We start from the raw sequence: 20,183 nt of genomic DNA, 5'->3' as shown, positions 1-20,183 counted from the left end.
ACAAGTTAACAACTATTGATCATATCCTCAGAGTATTTTTCTGATTTTTTTTTCTTAAGTTGTGGTCCTTACCGTTATTATATTTTTATTCCTTATAGTAGGAATATAAGTTCTACGTAGGCTGTGCAACTTATGTTAGTTGTTACCTTTTCCCTCTGAATTTGTCTTACCATAAGAAATCTAGGTGATAAAAATCATGTATCCCAAATATCCATAAGATCATATATGATTATTTTTATAAGCTAAGAAATTGTTGAAAATAGAAAAGGCTAAACAAGATATTAATGAAAAGGAATAATAACAAAGTATCCAGTAAGGAAAATCTTTTGGAGGGGCGTATTTGTCATTTTGCACAAAGATATCATGGGTTATTTGTCATTTTGTTTAGCATTTGATGGATAATATCGAATGATATTTTACTACTTAGGGGCTTTTAATCCAAACTTGAATCGTTAGTCACTTGTCAAATGCTGGATATGATTTTGTGCAAATTGGTGGGGTTTTGATTGTGACTTGCAAGTTTGTAACGAACGATGGTTTGATCCTTCATTGGATTTGGACCCCAGCATATTTTCTGTTCTTGTTCTTGGTGCTAAATCAATAATGTTTATACACTAATTAACTACTAAAACAGTTAATTTTAATTTCCATAATATGGGAAAGGATTAAGAAATAAGGTTGTTAATTTAAAAAATAAGACTGAATTGTGAAAAGTACATGTATATTATAAGAATTTAAGCTATGCGACTTTTTTTTTTTTATTTCTTTTTGGGTTGACAAAATTTGGTGGATTTAATATCAATTATTATAACCAGAGATTATGGGTTCCAGAGATAAATTAGTTATAAATTTATAATATTTGTGATACAATAATTATCATTATTATACATATAAAATAGCACATAATTATTTTATATGTTTTGAATTAAAAAATATATTATTTTGCTTTGGAGAAAAATAATTGAATAAAAAAGTGTATTGCATTATAAATTTTTTTTTCCAAAGATAGTAGGTTATATTTCATTAATTATTGAAAAATGAAATACAAAGATGTCCAAAAGTAGGACAGCATAATGAAAGGTGGGGATTTCCCAAAAACACTACACTGAAGGTATTCATCCAACGGTGCAAGGTCGAAAAACGAAAAAAATCTTAAAGAAAAAAGAATGATAAATCAAATTGAATGCAACTAAGAGCTTGCCTCATGGAGATGACGACCTAAACTGGGAGTTCTTTGGATTTCACGGAGCAACTTGACAGAGCTTGCTAGAATGGCAGACGGCATTGAAGTAGAACCTTCAAAAATCAACTGGTTGCGAGCTTTCCAGCAGTTCCAGCAAATGATGGCAAGCAATTGAGGATTACGGTCATCATTCTTCAACAGGTTAAGCATCTCTGTTGATGCAATCCACCATGTCCAAAAGTCGTTAGGACTCTGAGGGGGAAGACAGTCACGAAGATAACTCTGAGACCATATATCTTTAATTCTAGAGCAATCGATCAAACAATGAGTGACTGTTTCGGTGGCTTCATGACAGCAGGGCATATTGGTGATATAGATGGGATGCAGTGATGAATCTGAGCAAGCACCGGGAGCCGGCCATGGAGAGCTTTCCATATAAATAGCTTAATTTTGTGAGGCAAGTTTAACTTCCATAGATCAATCCACGGCTTTTTCTGTTGCATATAATTAGGGCAAAGCTCCAGAGGCGGATGGTAAAATAAATAGCCAATTCTGTAACCTGAAGCTGTATCATATTGTTTGGATTTGTTCAAATCCCATTGCAATTTGTCCCTACTCTACTGAATTTTAACTGACAAAATCCTGTTTGCAACGTCTTGGGGAAATAATTATTGAATAAGATTCTGATTCCAATTCCTATCTTCAGTAATTAGATCTTTAACTCTTGGAACCAACTCAGCAATAGCTTGTCTATTTGGCATGTCAGAAATCATTAAAGGATACGGAGGAGGCAGCCAAGGATCCTCAAAGGTTCGGATATTCTCTCCAGTACCCACAGCCCAATTAAGACCTTTTTCAACAATCTTTCGGCCTTCCAGGATACTCCTCCATCCCCAAGAAGGTAAGACTCCAATTTCTGCCGTTATAGCATTACCATTGCTAAAGTATTTACCTCTTAGGATTTTGGATAATAAGGAAGTAGGCTGTGTTACAAGTCGCCAAAACTATTTGCCTAAAAGCGCCAGATTTTGGATTCTGAGATCTTTAAATCCAAGGCCTCCTTCTTTTCGTGGGCGAGTCATAGTGTCCCAGCTAATCCAAGCCATCTGCCTTTCAGAACCTTTTTGTCCCCACCAGAACTGAGAAAGTAGAGAGTGAATTTCTGAGATTAAACCATCAGGAAACTTGAAGCAAGACAATGTATAAATAGGAATAGCTTCTCCCACTGCCTTAAGCAATACGTGTCTACCACCTGACGATAGAAGATTGCGCTTCCACCCTTGGATTCTTTTCCGAACCTTTTCTTTGATCATACTAAAAGAAGCCTTTTTCGATTTAGAGACTGTAGAAGGCAAACCAAGGTATTTATCCTGAGCCCCAATATGATTAATATTCATAGAGTTAGCCAGTAGTGTACGAGTAGTGGATGGAATGTTGTGGCTAAAGAATACAGTAGATTTATTAAGATTTACCCTCTGGCCACTGATGCTTTCATAAGAATTCAATAAATGCAGGATATTTGAACATGCTTCAGGATTAGCCTTACAGAATAAGATGGAATCATCAGCAAAGAGGAGGTGGTTGACCTTGGGACATCGTCTATGTATCTGAAGACCCTGAATTAGTCTGTTTTGTTCTGCCTTGTGTAGCAAGAAGGAGAGACCTTCTGCACAGAAAAGAAAAAGATAGGGAGATAGAGGATCTCCTTGTCAAATACCTCTATTTGGTTTGAAGAAACCATAAGGTTGTCCTTCCACAATAACAGAATAAGAAACAGTTGTCACTAATTCTCGAATCCACATGATCCACCGGGAGTCAAAACCAAACTTCTCCAATATAAACCAAAGAAAGTGCCATTCCACCCTATCATATGCCTTACTCATATCTAATTTTAGCGCCATTTCATTTTCGAGTCCCTTTTTTTTGTTCTTCAAGTAATGCATACACTCGTGAGCAATTAGGATATTATCAGAGATTAATCTGCCTTTAATAAAAGCACTCTGCGTAGGGCTAATTAGTCTATTCATCATACCCTGAAGTCTATGTACAAATACTTTGGAGATAATCTTGTAAAAGACTGAAGATAGGCTTATTGGTCTTACCTGAGTCATATCTTTAGCATCAGAAATCTTGGGAATAAGACATATCTGAGTGTGATTAAAACCCTTCAAAATTCTGCCCCCTGAAAAGAAGCTCTTAACTGCTCGAAACACATCACCACTAAGTATGTTCCAGAAGCTTTGAAAAAATTTTGCTGTCATACCATCATCTCCTGGAGCACTTTGAGGATGAATGCTAAATGTCGCACGTTTCACTTCCTCCATAGTCACTGGTCTTTGAAGCCTACGGTTCATGTGAGCTGTAACCTTAGGTTCAAAATCAGTAAACAGAGGTTCGGGGTTCTCATGACAACTGGAAGAAAAGATGTCATTGAAATAAGATTCAGCCACAGAAGCAATACCAGCATTTGAAGTAGCCACTTCACCGTCACTGCTAGCTAGTTGCCAAATTCTATTCCTTCGGGTTCGATTTCTAAATTTCTGATGGAAGAAAGTTGTATTCTGATCGCCAGATTTGAGCCATTTGACTTTAGACTTATCTTTCCAATAAGATTCCTCATTTTGCAATGCTTTTTCAAGTTTGTCCTCTATTTCTGAAATGATGTCGCCTCCATGAATTCCTGCTAAACGAAGTTCCTCTAATTCAGACTGTAGTAAATCAATCTCCACCTTCGAATTAGATCTATATTCTTGCTGCCATCTGACAATTTTATGTCGACAACGCTTTAGTTTTTGAGCTAGGATATACATGGCTGAACCATCAATCTGTTCGTGCCAAACCTCTCTAACAATCTGCCTTATTTCATCATTGGAACACCATCTTTCTTGGAATTTGAATCGGTGTTTAGATCTCTCAGTTCTCGGGTTAAAGTCTAAGAGAAGAGGGGAGTGATCCGAGCCTGATTCTGACAGTCTAAGAACCGTTGCATTGGGATAGAGTTGCTGCCAATCAACTCCTACCAGGAATCGGTCCAGTCTTTCCTGTATCAACTCATCACCCCTCCGTCTATTCGACCAAGTGAATGGTCTTCCGACCATACCAATATCAATCAGAGAATTATCATCAATAAAACTGTTAAAGGTTTCGATAGAAGAAGGAGATTTAGCACCCCCACCTGCTTTCTCCAATTGACTAGAAATGGCATTAAAATCACCCATTAACACAACCTTACCATCAAACTATTGCGTGACTGAAGTTAATTCAGCAAACTGAGCCATTCTATGTTGATCATTTGAACTGAGATAAACACCTAGAACACCATAGGGATCATTAGATCCAGCTGTCAGAACTGATGCCGCAATGAAGAATCTACCATGCTGCAAAATCTGAACAGTGCAACCATCCCTCCATGCCATTGCCAAACCCCCTGATAATCCATCCGGATCCACAATAAACCATTCCTTGAAACCACAAGATCTTAATTTTCCTTCAACTTGTCGAGATTGATTTTTTGTTTCACAGATAAAACCAACCTCGGAGGAGTAGGATTTGCAAATCCCTTTAAGATTGTGGATTGTCAGGGGTCTCCCCAAACCCCGACAATTCCACGAGAGTAGTTTCGTATTTCTTTGGGTGCCACTTGAAGGTTGGCACCCTCCAGCGTCATAGCATCAGAGACAATATCATTGAGACAATTTTTTTTTGAAATTTCTTCAGTACCATTACCTCCACTCCTCCGTTTGAAACCTATCACAGACTTTCTGGCAAGTTGTTTCAGGTTTGGCTTTTTGTTCTCCTTTTTAAGCTTGGATATGACGTTGTTATTGTGTTGGACATTATTCATGGTATAGGATATCTCCAATAGAGCATTAGAAGAAGAATTAGTATCAGTAGCCGTACTTGTATTTTCTGATTCACCCTCATTTTCTTCTCTAGAACCCGAATTAGCAGCAATTTTTTCATTATTCTGTTTTTTCTGATCATCTTGCACACTCATTTTTGAGAAACTATAAAAAAGCCAAGCAGGTGGAGATTTTTTCTTCGGTTGAGCTGGAATAGAACCATCCCGAGGTTGGTTAGGATTGAAGGAAGCTCTCTTTTCAGTTAAACGCCTACCGACTTGATCTGCCTTAAGCCATTCACCAACTTTATCTTCCTTGATATTGTTTTGGGCAGAATCATCAATAAAACATTGGCAGTTCTTAGATTCATGCCCCAATTTTGCACAATAAGTACAAAACACACCTATACGTTCATAGCGTACTCCAATTTCCAGCATTTTCTGATTAGGATCAAGCAGTTTCAGTGTATCCCTCATTCTTTTATCACCGTTCAGTTCCACTTTAGCCTTCACTATGCGTGTATCGTTGCCTCTAACTTCAAATAGAGCAACATCTTCAATTTGACCAAGTCTCCCACCCAATTTTTGTCCAACCTCAAGTGTTTTGTATTGTTCAGGCAATCCCCAAAATTGTGCCCATACAGGAAAAGAAGAGATGTGATTATCCTCCATGTTTATTGATTGCTTCCATCTGCGAACATGAATAACAAAACTCTTGAATAACCAAGGTGAACCTCTCTCAATTTGAGTCACATCAGAGTCATTCTCAAAGAAAAATTGAAACTGGTTCCTGGATTTTTCGACTACTCTGAATCCTTCTGGTTTATTCCATATTGCATACAGAGCTCCTTCCATGGTACCTACGGAAAAGATCCGATCTGAGAAAATTCTTCCAGGCTCCGTGTACAGGCTTGAATTCCTTCGAAAACATCTTCATAAGCTAAAACGATCAAGTCATCCTCCTGATCACTATCAATTATATGAGGGTTCTATGTCTCTGATTTGTTGCTTAGAGAAAAACAGAATTGGTATTTAATGATTTCAGAGAGAAATAAGATATATGGAATGGGTGAATTAGAAAACAAAATGAATTAAAAGAAGAATGAATTGGAAGAGAAAACGAAAATTAGGGAACTAAGTGGAAAAGAAATTAAGAGAAGAAAGTAGAGGAAGATAGAAAAGACTTTGACAAAGAAAAAACAAAGAAAGGTGTAACCATGGAGGCGGCGCAGTGAAATCCTAGTAGAGCGTGAATGAATTCATAGGGCGTTGGATGAGGAGTACGTACTCCCGCTGTGTGAGTATTAAAGCGTATTGCATTATAAATTGGTGCACATAATAAATTTCAACTAGATTAAGATTGATGGGATGCGAAGAGAGCTAAATTAATTATATTATATAGGATATATTTAAAATGTTATATTATTTAGGAATAGATTAGATAATATTTAAGTTAATATTAAACTTGAATGCAAATTTATAAAAGATATTGTACAATATATTTATTTGACAATTTATATATGATTCAATATTATTATTTGACAAAAATACAAAATAAAAGGTATACCGTTTTAATATAAATAATAATTGATTAAAAATTTTAAAATTTTATTTAGTACCATATCAAAATTAATTTAAATTTTATAATAGTTGATGATAAATAATAATTTAAAATAATAATAATTAATTCAAAATTAATAATTATAAAACTAATAAAATTATATATAAATTAGACTATAAGTAATAAAAATATTCGATTGAAGTTTATTTATTTAAATTTATATTATTATTTTTTATTTTATTTTTAAATAGTTATTTTAACTTTTTAGGTTATATTATTTAAATACTATAGTAGAATGATGAAACTACTAGATGAAATATAAATATGAATATTATTAATATTTTGATAATTAAAAATAATATTTAATTTTTTAATTTTATTTTATATTTTTAACAATATTATTACAACTAAATGATAATAAAAATATAAATTGTTGAAAGAAAAAAAGTGATACATAGTCGACAAAAATACTATATAATTAATGAATATAATTATACAAAAGAATGGAAAACTAATGAATACAATCACATAGTACATACATCTAGTAAATTAAAAAATTAGTAAGAATGGAGAGGGAACAAGAGAAAGAAGTATAAGATTATGTGAGAGAAGATAAAGAAAACATATGAAATAAATGATGTTTTATATAATAAATATAAAAAAGAGTGATGAATATGAAAGGAGAGAAGGAATTAAATTTTAATTAAATTTATATTTTTTGAAAAGAATTAACATTAATATCGAAAATAATAATATAATCTAAATAAAAATAAAGGATAAGGGAATATTAAAAATTAAAACTAAATACTTATTTTATAATAAAGAATAATAAACATAAAAATTAATAGACTTGATATGAGAGAATAAAATAACTTTTATAATTTAATTATAACTATTAAAAAAATAATATTAAAAAGAATCGTATAATAAAATTATACAAATTAAAGATAAATTATTATGAAGAGATAAATATAATAAAAATTATATAATATATAATGTAAAGATAAAAAATTATGTCACTTAAATATTTTTTATGTGATAATATAAAGTGAAATTAAATATTTAAAAGTAATTGTAGAACTATTTTATATTATTTTAATATATTATAAATAGATTAGATGAACTTACTTCTATATAATTGGAATTTAAGTAATTAATTTAGAAAAATTATAGGTCTAATATTTTCGTTGCTGAGAAATCATATCATATGCATGTCCCCCCGTATTATTACTTCCTACATATTATTTTTGTTGTCCGTTTTCGCTTTTAAATTTTTTATATTACATTGAAATTTTTAAATTTTATAAAAATAAATATATAAATCTTTATTTTAATTAAATTTGTTATTTTTATTTAGACAAATAAATTTTCAAAAATATGACAAAAAAATTATATATTATAAATTTTTATAAAATTTTAGAAACCTCAAGCTAATAAATTTGTTTGGAGAATAAAAATAGCAAATTTTCTTAGTAACATATTTAAGTGTATACTCTAGAAACAAAGAGGCACCGATATTTAATTTGACGGTGTATACACTCCTATACAACTAATAATAATGACTCAAACAATTGTTTGTTAGTGTCATTTCTGTTCGTACTATCTCAAACTAGGACCAAATAATACACAGGATTAAAATATTAAATATCAATCCAAAATTTTTGAATTTGTTTTAACAATTAGAAAGATAGTTAGAATAACTAATTTTAATTTTGATTGGTTGCTAATTAGTTTATTTGTTTGTTTAAATAAGTGTTAAATTTGAATTTTATTTTAGATATATAACAATTTATTAACCAATAATAAATTTTTTAAATATAATATATTATATTATTTGATACACATACGTTTTATCTTCTTTATTGATATGTCATTTTTTTAATATTATATGCTTTGGCTTATGTTTAATCTTGATTATTGATATGTCCTTTTTTTAATATTATCTGTTTTGGCTTAGCTCCAAATTCTTGTTTCTTATGGATAAGAGTATATAATTAATAAAAAATTAAAAATTATACATAGTACTGAATCGTTGGATGGTAGATTAGCAATTTGTCAACCATAGCGTGTTCCCTATTTAATTTATTTAACAAAAATTGCTCCAAACCCTAATCTTGTGTATATTGTCGATCATATATCTCTATCTTTCTCTTTTGGGTGGTTCTCCACAAATATATATCAGTGCATTTTACTATAATAATAATAATAATAATAATAATAATAATAATAATAATAATAATAATAATAATAATAATAATAATAATAATAATAATAATAATAATTAATAAAATTATGAAAGAATAAAAAATATAAAGAATTTGTATTGTGTGTTGTTATTGTTGTATTTTATGAAAGAATAATATTATCTATTTATACTATTATTAAACTAATTTTTAATTTTGAAATAAGCTAAAACAATAAAATTTTTTAAATAATTCTGTTAAAAAAATATAAACATAACTTATTTAGAAAAAATAAGCATAATAAATTTTGTTTTTTTAAAAAATAAGATAACAAATAAAAATAAAATAAAAATTTAATATAATAACAATAATCTCTATAGTATAAAGTTTTAATTAAAAAAAAATATGGTTAGTAATTTTCACAATGAGCCGTGGAAGATACAACAAACATAGCATGGGATGCATGCATTCTTTATTTATTTTTTTATTAATATAAACGTTGCGTAACGTTTGTGCCTGCGAATTTATGATTAGTAGGCACTTAGCAAGATTTTGAGCCTTTCACTTTCACAATTATAAAATTGAAACTAATTAAATTTAGAAAGTTCTAAGAAATTTTTTTTTCAAATTCATTATTTAGAAAAAATAAAATGACACTCTTTCGATCCTTGAATAACATCACTTATAAATTTAGATATGATAATCACGTAACTAGTTTAATAATTTTGTTATTTATGCTTTCTTATATTTGTTTCTTGTAAATATTTAAAAAAAAGAAAAGATTTGAATTTTTTAATAGATCTATTTGACTCAAATTAAAATAATTTGATAACTAAGATATTAACGTGGTAACAAATATATATTCTGACCAGATTAATATTTTTTTTTAGTACTTTCATAGTAACATAATAGAGTTTGTTTTTTGTATAGCTGTCAAGTTGGTTAGTTTGTTAGACATAATTATAGCATTATTAGTTAGTAATTTATTTTCCCTTTTACTATATATATTGTAATTGGTACTCAGTACTTTGTGTACTTCTTTTAATCAATTATTCTCTCTTTTCACAATTTTATCATGGTATCAGAGCCTTGGTATCCTCCTTGAAGAGGATACATAAGCTATCATCTTTCGGTGAGAAATCACCCTACATTTTTTTCAACCTCCTCTCACAATGAATAAGCAATCTTCCAATTCAGTTCAAGATCCAACCAATGTTTGTTAAAGGCATCCAAGTGAAAATCCTACCCCAGTTTTGGTTACCCCGGTTCTTTACCAGCAATTTCGTCTGCATTCTGTTTCAGCAGTTATATCTGCATTTTGTTTCAGCAGTTTAATCTGCATATGTTTTAGCAGTTTCATCTGCACTCTTATTGCGCTCCACGCGCCCTCTTCTTTTATCGCGCTCCATGCGCCATTTGAAGTTATTGCGCATACGCACGCATTTTTAAAGATCGCTACTCAAGTATAGCATCTGCATTTTGTTTCAGCAGTTTAATCTGCATATGTTTTAGCAGTTTCATCTGCACTCTTATTGCTCTCCACGCGCCCTCTTTTTTTTATCGCGCTCTATGCGCCATTTGAAGTTATTGCGTCATACGCACGCATTTTTGAAGATCGCTGCTCAAGTACAGCATCTCCTTTTATATTTTTGCCGCCGGCAGCTCAAGCTCCACCGCACGCATCTTTCTCCGCGTCAACTCTTATTTCTTGGAAGAGTAAGAAGCAGGCTACAGTTTCAAGGTCGTCCTCAAAATCAGAATATCGCCCCCTTGCTAATGGCACCTGCGAACTCGTTTGGTTACTAAAACTACTAAAGGAATTCAACATTCTTCCTCCTCTTCCGGTTGATATCTTCTGTGATAATAAATCTGCTATCTATATTGCTTTAAATCCTGTCTTTCATGAAATAACCAAGCATATTGAGGTTGATTGTCATGTGGCTCGAAACAAGTTCAAAGAAGGGGTTTGTAATCTTAGGCACGTTATCTCCAGTGAACAACCGGCTGATCTATTCACTAAATCCCTTCCTCCAGGACCATTCTCTCATTTGCTTTCCAAGCTGGGATTACTTGATTTACATAAACCACGTAATACCAGCTTGCGGGGGGATGTAACATAATAGAGTTTGTTTTTTGTATAGCTGTCAAGTTGGTTAGTTTGTTAGACATAATTATAGCATTATTAGTTAGTAATTTATTTTCCCTTTTACTATATATATTGTAATTGGTACTCAGTACTTTGTGTACTTCTTTTAATCAATTATTCTCTCTTTTCACAATTTTATCACATATAGTTAAAAATATTTAATTTCCACACCTTATTTAAAAAAAAAAATCATTCTTATATACTACATTACGACGTCTAACTAAATTTCATTGTAAAATTTAAAATTAATAATAAGGCAGAAAACTTGAATTCAAAATAAATAAATAAACAGGATTAAACTATCATTTTGATTCCAAAAAAATTAATTTTTGAGATTGAAATTTTTTTGCACAAGTTATCACAAAAAAATATTTAATAAAAAATTAATAGTTTCCTCGAATAAATAAATCAGAGCAGGGTTGTACCAATAATGAATAATGTACACTGCTACTTGTACGGAACATTGACTCTTCAAAATTCACCGATTGCATTTTTTTAATTTAATTTTAATAAATTCTTTTTTCAAAGTAGAAAAACTTGAACTCATTATTTCTAAATAAATATAAAAAAATTATGTCATTTAAGTTATAATTTATTAACTTATTTTTTTAATAAATTTTTAATATAAAAAAGTTTTACATATTTATTCAATTATAATATTATATAATGCTATGATAAAAAGATAATAATTATTGAATAATATTACATATTTAATTTTTTTTGTGAATTAAGTCTAATTAAATTAAATAATAAAAATTAAAATAATATTAATTATAACTGATTTTTATTATATTAAATTAATTTTTGTTATAATAATAATGATGGTGGTGGTAGTGGTGATGGTAGTAGTAGTAGTAACAAAGATAAATTATACTTTTATCAAAATAATTTTTAAAATATTTTTAATAATTAAATTATTTTTACTAAGATACCTTTTAATAAATTTTTAGTTACTCAATTATAATTTACCAAATTTTTTTTAAAAACAATTTTTTTTGTTTATTTTATTGTTAATTTCATGATATTAATACATATTATTAAACATGGATTTACAAGTATGGTTTAATATTTTTTTATATTTTACTATTAGTCTCAATGGATTTACAAGTATGGTTTAATATTATTTTACTATGGTTTAATATTATAAAAATATTTTTAAAATATAATTTATTTAAAATATTATATATAATACATGATATTTATACGTAGATTATACAATTTTATATATACGTAAATTATATTTTTAATGACATAATAATACACGTAAATGTATATATATAAAAAAAATTTACTCTTATCAGTATATAGGAATTAAATTCGTACCTAATGAATAAATTATTATAGAAAAAAAAATTTTGATGAAATGATTCCATAAAAATTTCTTTTATTTCATTTTTTTCAGCACACTACCCAAATCAAACTCTCACAATGAAGTATGCTGAAAAAAACTAAACAGAGCTTAAGGATCAATTAAACTGGCATTATTTGATATAAAAGTATCTGAAATGTGTTAAATAAAATTAATAGTCTAATAAGTAACTAACTAATTACTATTAACTTATATATAATAAAATATAATTTATTTAAAATATTATATATAATACATGATATATATACGTAGATTATACAATTCTATATATACGTGAATTATATTTCAAAAATATTTTTATGAAAAATTATATTATATAATAATATTTTTAATAAAAATAATTAATTAATAAATTTTAAATATAATAATTTAATTATTTATCAAGTAATATAAAATAAAATTTTAATTATTTTATATTTTTATGTTATAATTTAAAATATTATTTTAATATAATTTTTTAATATTATAAAAAAAATTTTGTATAATAATTAATTTTAATAAATAAAAAATATTTAGATATTTTGTATTTATATATTTTATATTTTATTATTTAAGAATAAAAGATTCTGTTGTCATTTGAAATATTGTGTATTAAAGTATTGTCATTTAAACTATTTATTTATGTACTATGATATTCTTTATTTATTAGAGCCCATCAATACTCTTCTTTTATATTAGCCTTTGATTTTAATCTAATAAAATCTAATGGTCTATATGAATGTGGCGCATTCAATAAGCACGTAAGTGTTGAGCTCATTTTAGACATACCCTTTTCTAAAAAGATGATTAAAAGAAATAAAAAAAGGGGTATCAGTTTGGCGTGCACTGAAGGCTAAAAAGCTTAAGACTTTGAGCGAAGAAGAAGACATAGAGAGTAAATAAATGGGTTTTGTTTTTATATTCATAAAATTGGGAAAAGATGATGAAAGAAAACAAAGTGGATTGATTTGCGTTATTGAATGAATTCTTCATTCATTCATTCATATTCATATTCAGTCAGCACCACCACCCTTTTACTTCGCTTTCCTCTTTCACATGGCGCCCACTCAAACAAAACTCCACAAACCCCTTTCCTTTCTTTTCTATCTATTTCCCTAGCTAGCCTCTGATTCTCTCTGTGTGTGTCAGTGTCAACGTAAATTACTGCACTCAAAGTTAGGGCTTTTGTTCTCTTTTGGATTGAAGGAAAAAAAATCTGTCTTTCTTAGTTTTTGTGATTGTTTCGGTTGTGAGTGGGTTTGGGAATTTGGGTTTTTTTTCTGTGTGCTTGATTGAAGAACAGAAAAAGAAGATGAGTTGGCGGAGGGTGTTGAAGTCTGCGCAGGCACTTGCTGCACACACCTTTCTCTTGTGCTTCACTGTTTTGCTTGTTCTCAAGCTCGATCACCGTCTCTATTCATCTTGGTGGTTAGTCTCTTCTTCTTCTTCTTCTTCTTTTTTTTTTTTTGTGCTCATTATTTATTTATTTCAGAAAGTTTTATTTTTGGGGGCTGTAATTTGCTTTCGTTGCATGTTGAATTTGGGTTGTCTTTTTGAAAAAGTTTTGGTTTTGTTGATGGTTAGTGAGCTGGGCTGGCATTTGCTATTTTTTTTTTTTTTTTGAAGCTATGTTTTCTTCAATTCTTCTCACCGTGGCTTCTGTTGAATTTGTGGGTTTCAGTTATGATGATTGTTGTTACTGTTATTTCTTTGAGTTGATGAAGCTTTTACACCTTTTTTGTTTGTTTGTTTTGTGATTGAGAAAGTGAAGTGGGGTTGAGTGATTGTGATTGTTGTGACTGGTCCTACATGCAATGTCTTCTCTAACTCTTAAGGGAAAGTCTCAAATGAGATAGAATTTGTTAATCATTGTCCCTCTGATCAACCCAAATATGGCAAAGGTTAACTTCAGTGATTAAATTTTCCAGTGATCAATATGGCTACTGATGTAACTTATTGTTGAAAGTGTTGGTGATGCTTGTGACGGGTTTCAACAGTTGGAAATGGTCACAATCACAATATCTGAGCTACTGATAATAGTAATTGTAATGTCTTCCCTCAATTTCTTGTCCACAGTTCTCAACACCCTTGTGTAGGGGATGTTAAAGAATAACATATTATGATCCTTTATGTCCCCCCCCCCCCCCCCCCCCCCCTCCCCCCTTTTTTTTGGTTTTTTGTGCAAGTCCATCAAGTTCAGAGTGTATTCTAGCAAATAAACAGGAAACCAAGAACAGAAAATGGAAAAGTGCCATAAAAAATGATTAGTTTGATTGTGCTATCTGAGGTTTGACATTTTAGAATACAGAAGTTTTTTGCTATCTGACTTTGACTTTGATCAACAGGATAATATTTTTCCCTCTTTGGATGTTTCATGCTGTTGTGGCTCGAGGAAGGTTTTCACTACCAGCGCCATCAGCCCCGCGGAATCGAAATGTAAGCCATTTTAATTTCTAATGAAATTTGAGAGCATTTTGAGTATTTTGGGAAACTTGGCTTCAGAACCATGCTTGTTTGTGTGTTGTTCTTTGAGTATTGCCGATAATTTAAACCCCAAGATATGGTTGTTGGCTCCTCCTTTTTCTCTTTACAAAATATTATTATGAAGTGGATTTTTTTTTTATGATCAAATGCGAGACTAATTTCTGTTTTATGACAGTGGGCACCATGCCATGCCGTCGTTGCAATGCCATTGCTTATTGCATTTGAATTGCTCCTTTGTATATATCTTGAGAGCTTATACGGTACATCAAAATTCCTTACCTTTTTCTCTTCGTAATTAGGGATTTTCATGCATTCAATGTATATTTTAGTAGTCTTTGTGTGGAGTGTTTATTTAGAAATAAATTTTTAAGTTGGTATGATTTATTCATCTGGTTAGATTGAAGCTGATTAATTCCTACAATAGAATTGTGAGAATTTAGAAAACTTTCCTGTAAAAGGCTTAAGTTCCCGAAGTGACATCAATGCAAGTTATCCAATTATACTAATGCATTTGTTTTTTTGCACAGTTCGTCACTTTCCAGCAGTCAATCTGAAGATTGTGTTCCTTCCCTTACTAATATTTGAAATCATCATTCTCATTGACAATTTCAGGTACTTGTCCTGGATAGTTTTCCTAAATCATATTTTTTTTGGCTGGTTATTTTCTTCCATTACTAATGTTTGTGCTGTCCTTTTTCTTTCTCTACTTCCTTGAACAATTAGATACCGGTTATTGGTGACCATTAGGTTTGTTATGAAGTGCTTTGTAAAATTGGTGACCAATCAATGTCTGTTTTCTGTGCAGAATGTGTAGGGCTCTAATGCCAGGAGATGAAGAGAACATGAGTGATGAGGCGATATGGGAAACTCTTCCTGTAAGTCTTTTCATATCAATAATAATCTTTTGAAAAGATCCGTAAAAGAAAACATGCAAAACCGTCTGCGTTTTTCAAATTATAGTTGGAAAGAGTGATTGAGATGGATTTTGCATTAACTAAGATGCCTTCACTACCAAGATTCTTTTTGGTCAAGAGTGTTTCCTGCATTCTTCTGTTTATCTGTCTCTCTTGTCAACACATAGTTCTATGCTTAGCTTTACCTTACTAAAAGCAAAACTTCGCTAGGTTTTATATGTCATTAAAGAAACCGTAATGTTTTCCATTTTCATGCTCTCGTTTTTGCTATAATTTTTCATATAAAAATAAAACTGTATGGTTGTTTGGTCCCTTTAGTTGACTCTACCTGGTGGAGAAAAGGTCTCCGATGTGTGGACTTTTCATAGAAGTCATTTAACCTTATTAAGAATTGCTTTTGGTTCAGTTAATTTCTTTGTGATGGTTATGTAATTGCCAATGTGACCTTGACTTTTCATTATTCAGTGCTCAAATACTTATAATTTGAAGTTCATAGTCATTTCACGAATTTGATTAAAAATGTTTGTCTGCTTTTTGCAGCACTTTTGGGTTGCAATCTCTATGGTCTTCTTCATTGCTGCTACAGTGTTCACACTCCTAAAACTTAGTGGTATGTTGCTTCCCTAAAGTTTAATGAATGAATGTTATCTTTTAGTATTATTATTGTTATTATTGTTAAACTCACATAGCAAATTTCTTTGTCATGTGATCTATCGTGTAATATTGCCATGTGAATGATGTACATTTTGTTATTCCTTTCCTCAATATCTTCCCAGGCAAAATAAGATTCTTTATATTCTCAAAAAATGAAAACATTTATTTTTAATAAATAAATGCCTAATATCACTCTTCTGGACTGCAGTTCATGATTCATAATGTGTTTTAAACAAAGTAGCATTACTTTTTCCCATTTTATGACATTCTTTGAGTGGCAGTGTGTTCCAAAATGGTCATTTTTCATGCTTTCTATTGCAGAAAGAAACTTGAAGAGTAGTATGCTGTAAATGAACTCTTGCTATTGAAATATACATGGACGGATACCTACTACATTTGGATTACATTTTGTATCTATTTTATATATGGACACACATTGAATGGCCGTAGAAAATCATGATGTAACTTATTAATTCACAAATACAAATATGGTATTTATGTTGTGAAATTTAGGCCGTTGAAATTTGTGATAACGTTTAAGTGGAGACCGAATTTTTCATTTTAATCACTCCTCTTGCTTTTGCATAAGATATCTTATATTCATAAGTTAATCCTTCTTTAAGGCCCTGTTTTTCTTGTCTAATACAGGTGATGTAGGTGCTCTGGGCTGGTGGGACTTATTTATTAACTTTGCGTAGGTTTCTTTGTCTTGTGGCCTAGAATGTACTTCAATGAATAGCTTTGTATTTCTTAAAATGTTTGCTTGAGAGTATAACATAAGGTTTTCATTGATCTATGATTCTGCAGCATTGCCGAGTGTTTTGCTTTTCTTGTATGTACAAAGTGGTCTAATCCGGTGATTCATAGAAATCCAAGAGAAGCCAGTTCTTCTTCTACTACTGTTAGATATCTTGACTGGAATGGCGGTTTAGTTGTTTCTTCTGAGGAAAATCAACATCCAGAGAGAATGTGTAGCCTGCAAGACATAGGAGGCCATTTCATGAAAGTACCGATTATTATATTCCAGATTCTTCTTTGTATGTACTTGGAGGTAGGTAATATTACCGAATTGTGTGCTTGGCAATCATTGAGATACTATATTAAAAGATCTGAGCTGTTTTACATTTCAGGGAACACCTGCTTGTGCCAGAAAGATACCTCTACTGATACTTTTCTCTCCCCTTTTCACGCTGCAAGGTGCTGGTGTACTGTTAGCTGGATCTAAGTTAGTGGAGAAACTTGTTTTGCTGCTAAACAGTGGAGCTGGTGGGGGAATTTATATTAGAATTTCTTCAACAGCTCATGATTGCTTGGGGTTCTTGCACCATGGTTCTAGGTAATTTTTTTCTATAATCGTGATTGTTGGTGGTAACTTTTAATTAGAAAATCTGTTGTTTGGCTCACACCTGTTTGCATTAAATTCGTTGAAACAAACTTAACTCACATCATTTCTGTGTATGCAATGGTGTCTTTGAACCCCTTGGACAGCTATTATCCTGAATTTGTTTCCTTATTATTTTTGACACGATGATGATTTTAGTTGTAAAATCCAATGTCTGTTACAATCAAAGTTTTCAAAATGCAAATTTGTGATCTTGTTGGATTACCATAAATGTGTGTAAGATGTGGCAACTGAATCTGACAATTCATTGAAGCAGGTTACTAGGTTGGTGGTCAATTGATGAAGGTAGTCGGGAAGAACAGGCACGCTTATACCAAGAGGGAGCATCTGGGTAAGCATTCTTTATTTCATTGTCTAAATTTGCTCAGGAAATATAATTTCCGTGTTGTTTCACATGTCACATACAACATGTCGTGGAGCTCTTTTTTTGTTTAATTATTATTTTTTATTTCTACTATGAAACTTAACTTCTGCATATTTGAGAATATGAATATAACCTTATTTGAGAATATAATTATATTTATGGTGGCAGATATTACTTCTGTTATGTTTGGTTTGTACTTGCCTAATCTGTTTTGTATATCTTGGCAACTTCTTATTTGCCTATTATTTTAAATTTTGCTGCACACACCCATACCCACGCAGGTATAATGAGTACTATCTTTAATTATTCTGTTAGAATCTATTTGATTTTATGAGTACTATCTTTAGTACATCCTTGCCCTTTGTAATGATACATTTGGAATGTATTGAATATGTTCGCGTAATAATTATTTTGGTGATCCTTGTACATTGGGCTTTCAACTGTGCAGGTATAATACGTTCTGCGGTTATCCACCTGAGATTGTTAAGAAAATGCCTAAAAAAGATCTCGCTGAGGAGGTGATGACAGTTCTTATAATACATATAGATAAAAATTTATGGTGAATATAAGCGTATGTTTTATGATTGAAATAATCTGCTCAGGTTTTTGTTTGTTATGTTCACCTGTTCAATTATCTTAGGTGCAAAATTTCTCAATAAGTCAGTGACTCGTTTTAGTTCATAGCATGCTCAAAATTGTCTAATGTCAGGTTTGGAGACTCCAGGCAGCTCTTGGTGAACAGACAGAAATTACGAAATACAGCCAGCAAGAGTATGAAAGACTTCAAAATGTAAGACTTCTAATGTTTTTTAATCCCCTGTAGAGTTATAGCTATGTGCTTATCCTATGAATTTTCGACTCTCAAAGTAATTACTGATGTTTAATGCAGTAAATGTTATCTTTCTATTACAACATTCTTCGTATAAATCTTGGTGCTTACTAGGCTTAACACTAAATATTATTTGGTAGATCTTTGTTTTTATACATTGTTTGATGGCATGAATCAACATTTATTAATCATATGAAAGGCATGTGAAAATATGTGACCAAGTTGGTGAGTGTAATAAATAATCTATTATGCATTTCTGAATTCTGCTCATTTTTCTTTTTTTGGATCCATCTTAAGTCTTCATTTAGCTAATCTGTGTTCATATGTTGTGTATCAGGAAAAAGTGTTGTGTAGAGTTTGTTTCGAGGGAGAGATAAGCGTTGTACTTCTCCCATGCCGGCATCACATCCTTTGCAGGTAAGAAGAATCAAGTATTTGATGTTTTTGCATTGTGTTCATGATTTGGCCTTATACTTGTTTCCTTGAAATGCAGCAATTGCTCCGAGAAATGCAAGAATTGCCCGATTTGCCGCGTCACCATTGCAGAGCGGCTACCTGTGTATGATGTTTAGGTTCCAACTTGGCAAGCCTTTATTTATTTTAATTTTTGGTGCAAGACCATAGAAGAAGAAAGAGGATGACTAGGGTTGAGAAGACTGGTTTTAACAGGGTGAATATTTTGGTGCAGTTTTGGCAGTGATATTTTAATTTCAATGCCAACTTGTTGATTTGTCTAATTAATACAGGTCCATAGAGTAGGAAGAATAGAGCTTGCATTAAATACATGGGATTTTGAGTTTGATTTTGATTTTGTTTTGCTTTTACTCCCATATATGTAATTTTATTTTTAATTTGTATATATATATATACACCAAAGTTTTTTACAGGTTCTGAATGAATGAATTTGGTTAGTGTAATGAATTAGAACTCCTCCCCAATCCTCCTTTGTTTTTCTATATTATTTATTGATTTAGCTGGATTCTTTCTAGTGTGCTTATGTGGAAATGATTTTAAGAATTGATGTTTGATGATTGAAAGGTATAAATTCAAAGAGAAATGTAATAATTACTTTGAAAAATGTAATTTAAGGTGTAACCGTTCAGTCCACAAATCTTGTTATGAAAGACAACGAGCTTATTGTAAAATTGAAACTAAATGATGAATTTGATATATTATATATAGATGTTTATACCTTTTCTTGATTGTGCATTCCACTATGATGCAGTGAAAGCTTTTCCAAAGTTGTACTATTTTATGTCATAATTATGTTTCCT

The 20,183-nt window shown here is 30.9% G+C and overlaps 1 protein-coding gene across 1 annotated transcript; it reads left to right on the top strand.

Annotated features, from left to right (window-relative positions):
* Positions 1-13,087: 13,087 nt before the first annotated feature.
* Positions 13,088-19,826, top strand: LOC112708743 (uncharacterized). The gene is made up of 14 exons (XM_025760685.3): positions 13,088-13,690; positions 14,608-14,698; positions 14,922-15,006; positions 15,274-15,358; positions 15,552-15,621; positions 16,201-16,270; positions 16,963-17,008; positions 17,122-17,365; positions 17,445-17,650; positions 17,973-18,047; positions 18,529-18,598; positions 18,790-18,870; positions 19,247-19,326; positions 19,403-19,826. The coding sequence occupies exons 1-14, from the start codon at positions 13,575-13,577 to the stop codon at positions 19,479-19,481; spliced, it is 1,398 nt and encodes a 465-aa protein (XP_025616470.1). The 5' UTR covers positions 13,088-13,574; the 3' UTR covers positions 19,482-19,826.
* Positions 19,827-20,183: the final 357 nt, after the last annotated feature.

This window comes from Arachis hypogaea, chromosome 1, assembly GCF_003086295.3.
Source record: "Arachis hypogaea cultivar Tifrunner chromosome 1, arahy.Tifrunner.gnm2.J5K5, whole genome shotgun sequence".
NCBI lineage: Eukaryota > Viridiplantae > Streptophyta > Magnoliopsida > Fabales > Fabaceae > Arachis > Arachis hypogaea.
Note: the sequence above shows the minus strand (reverse complement) of the source record. Positions and strands in the feature narration are given on the sequence as shown.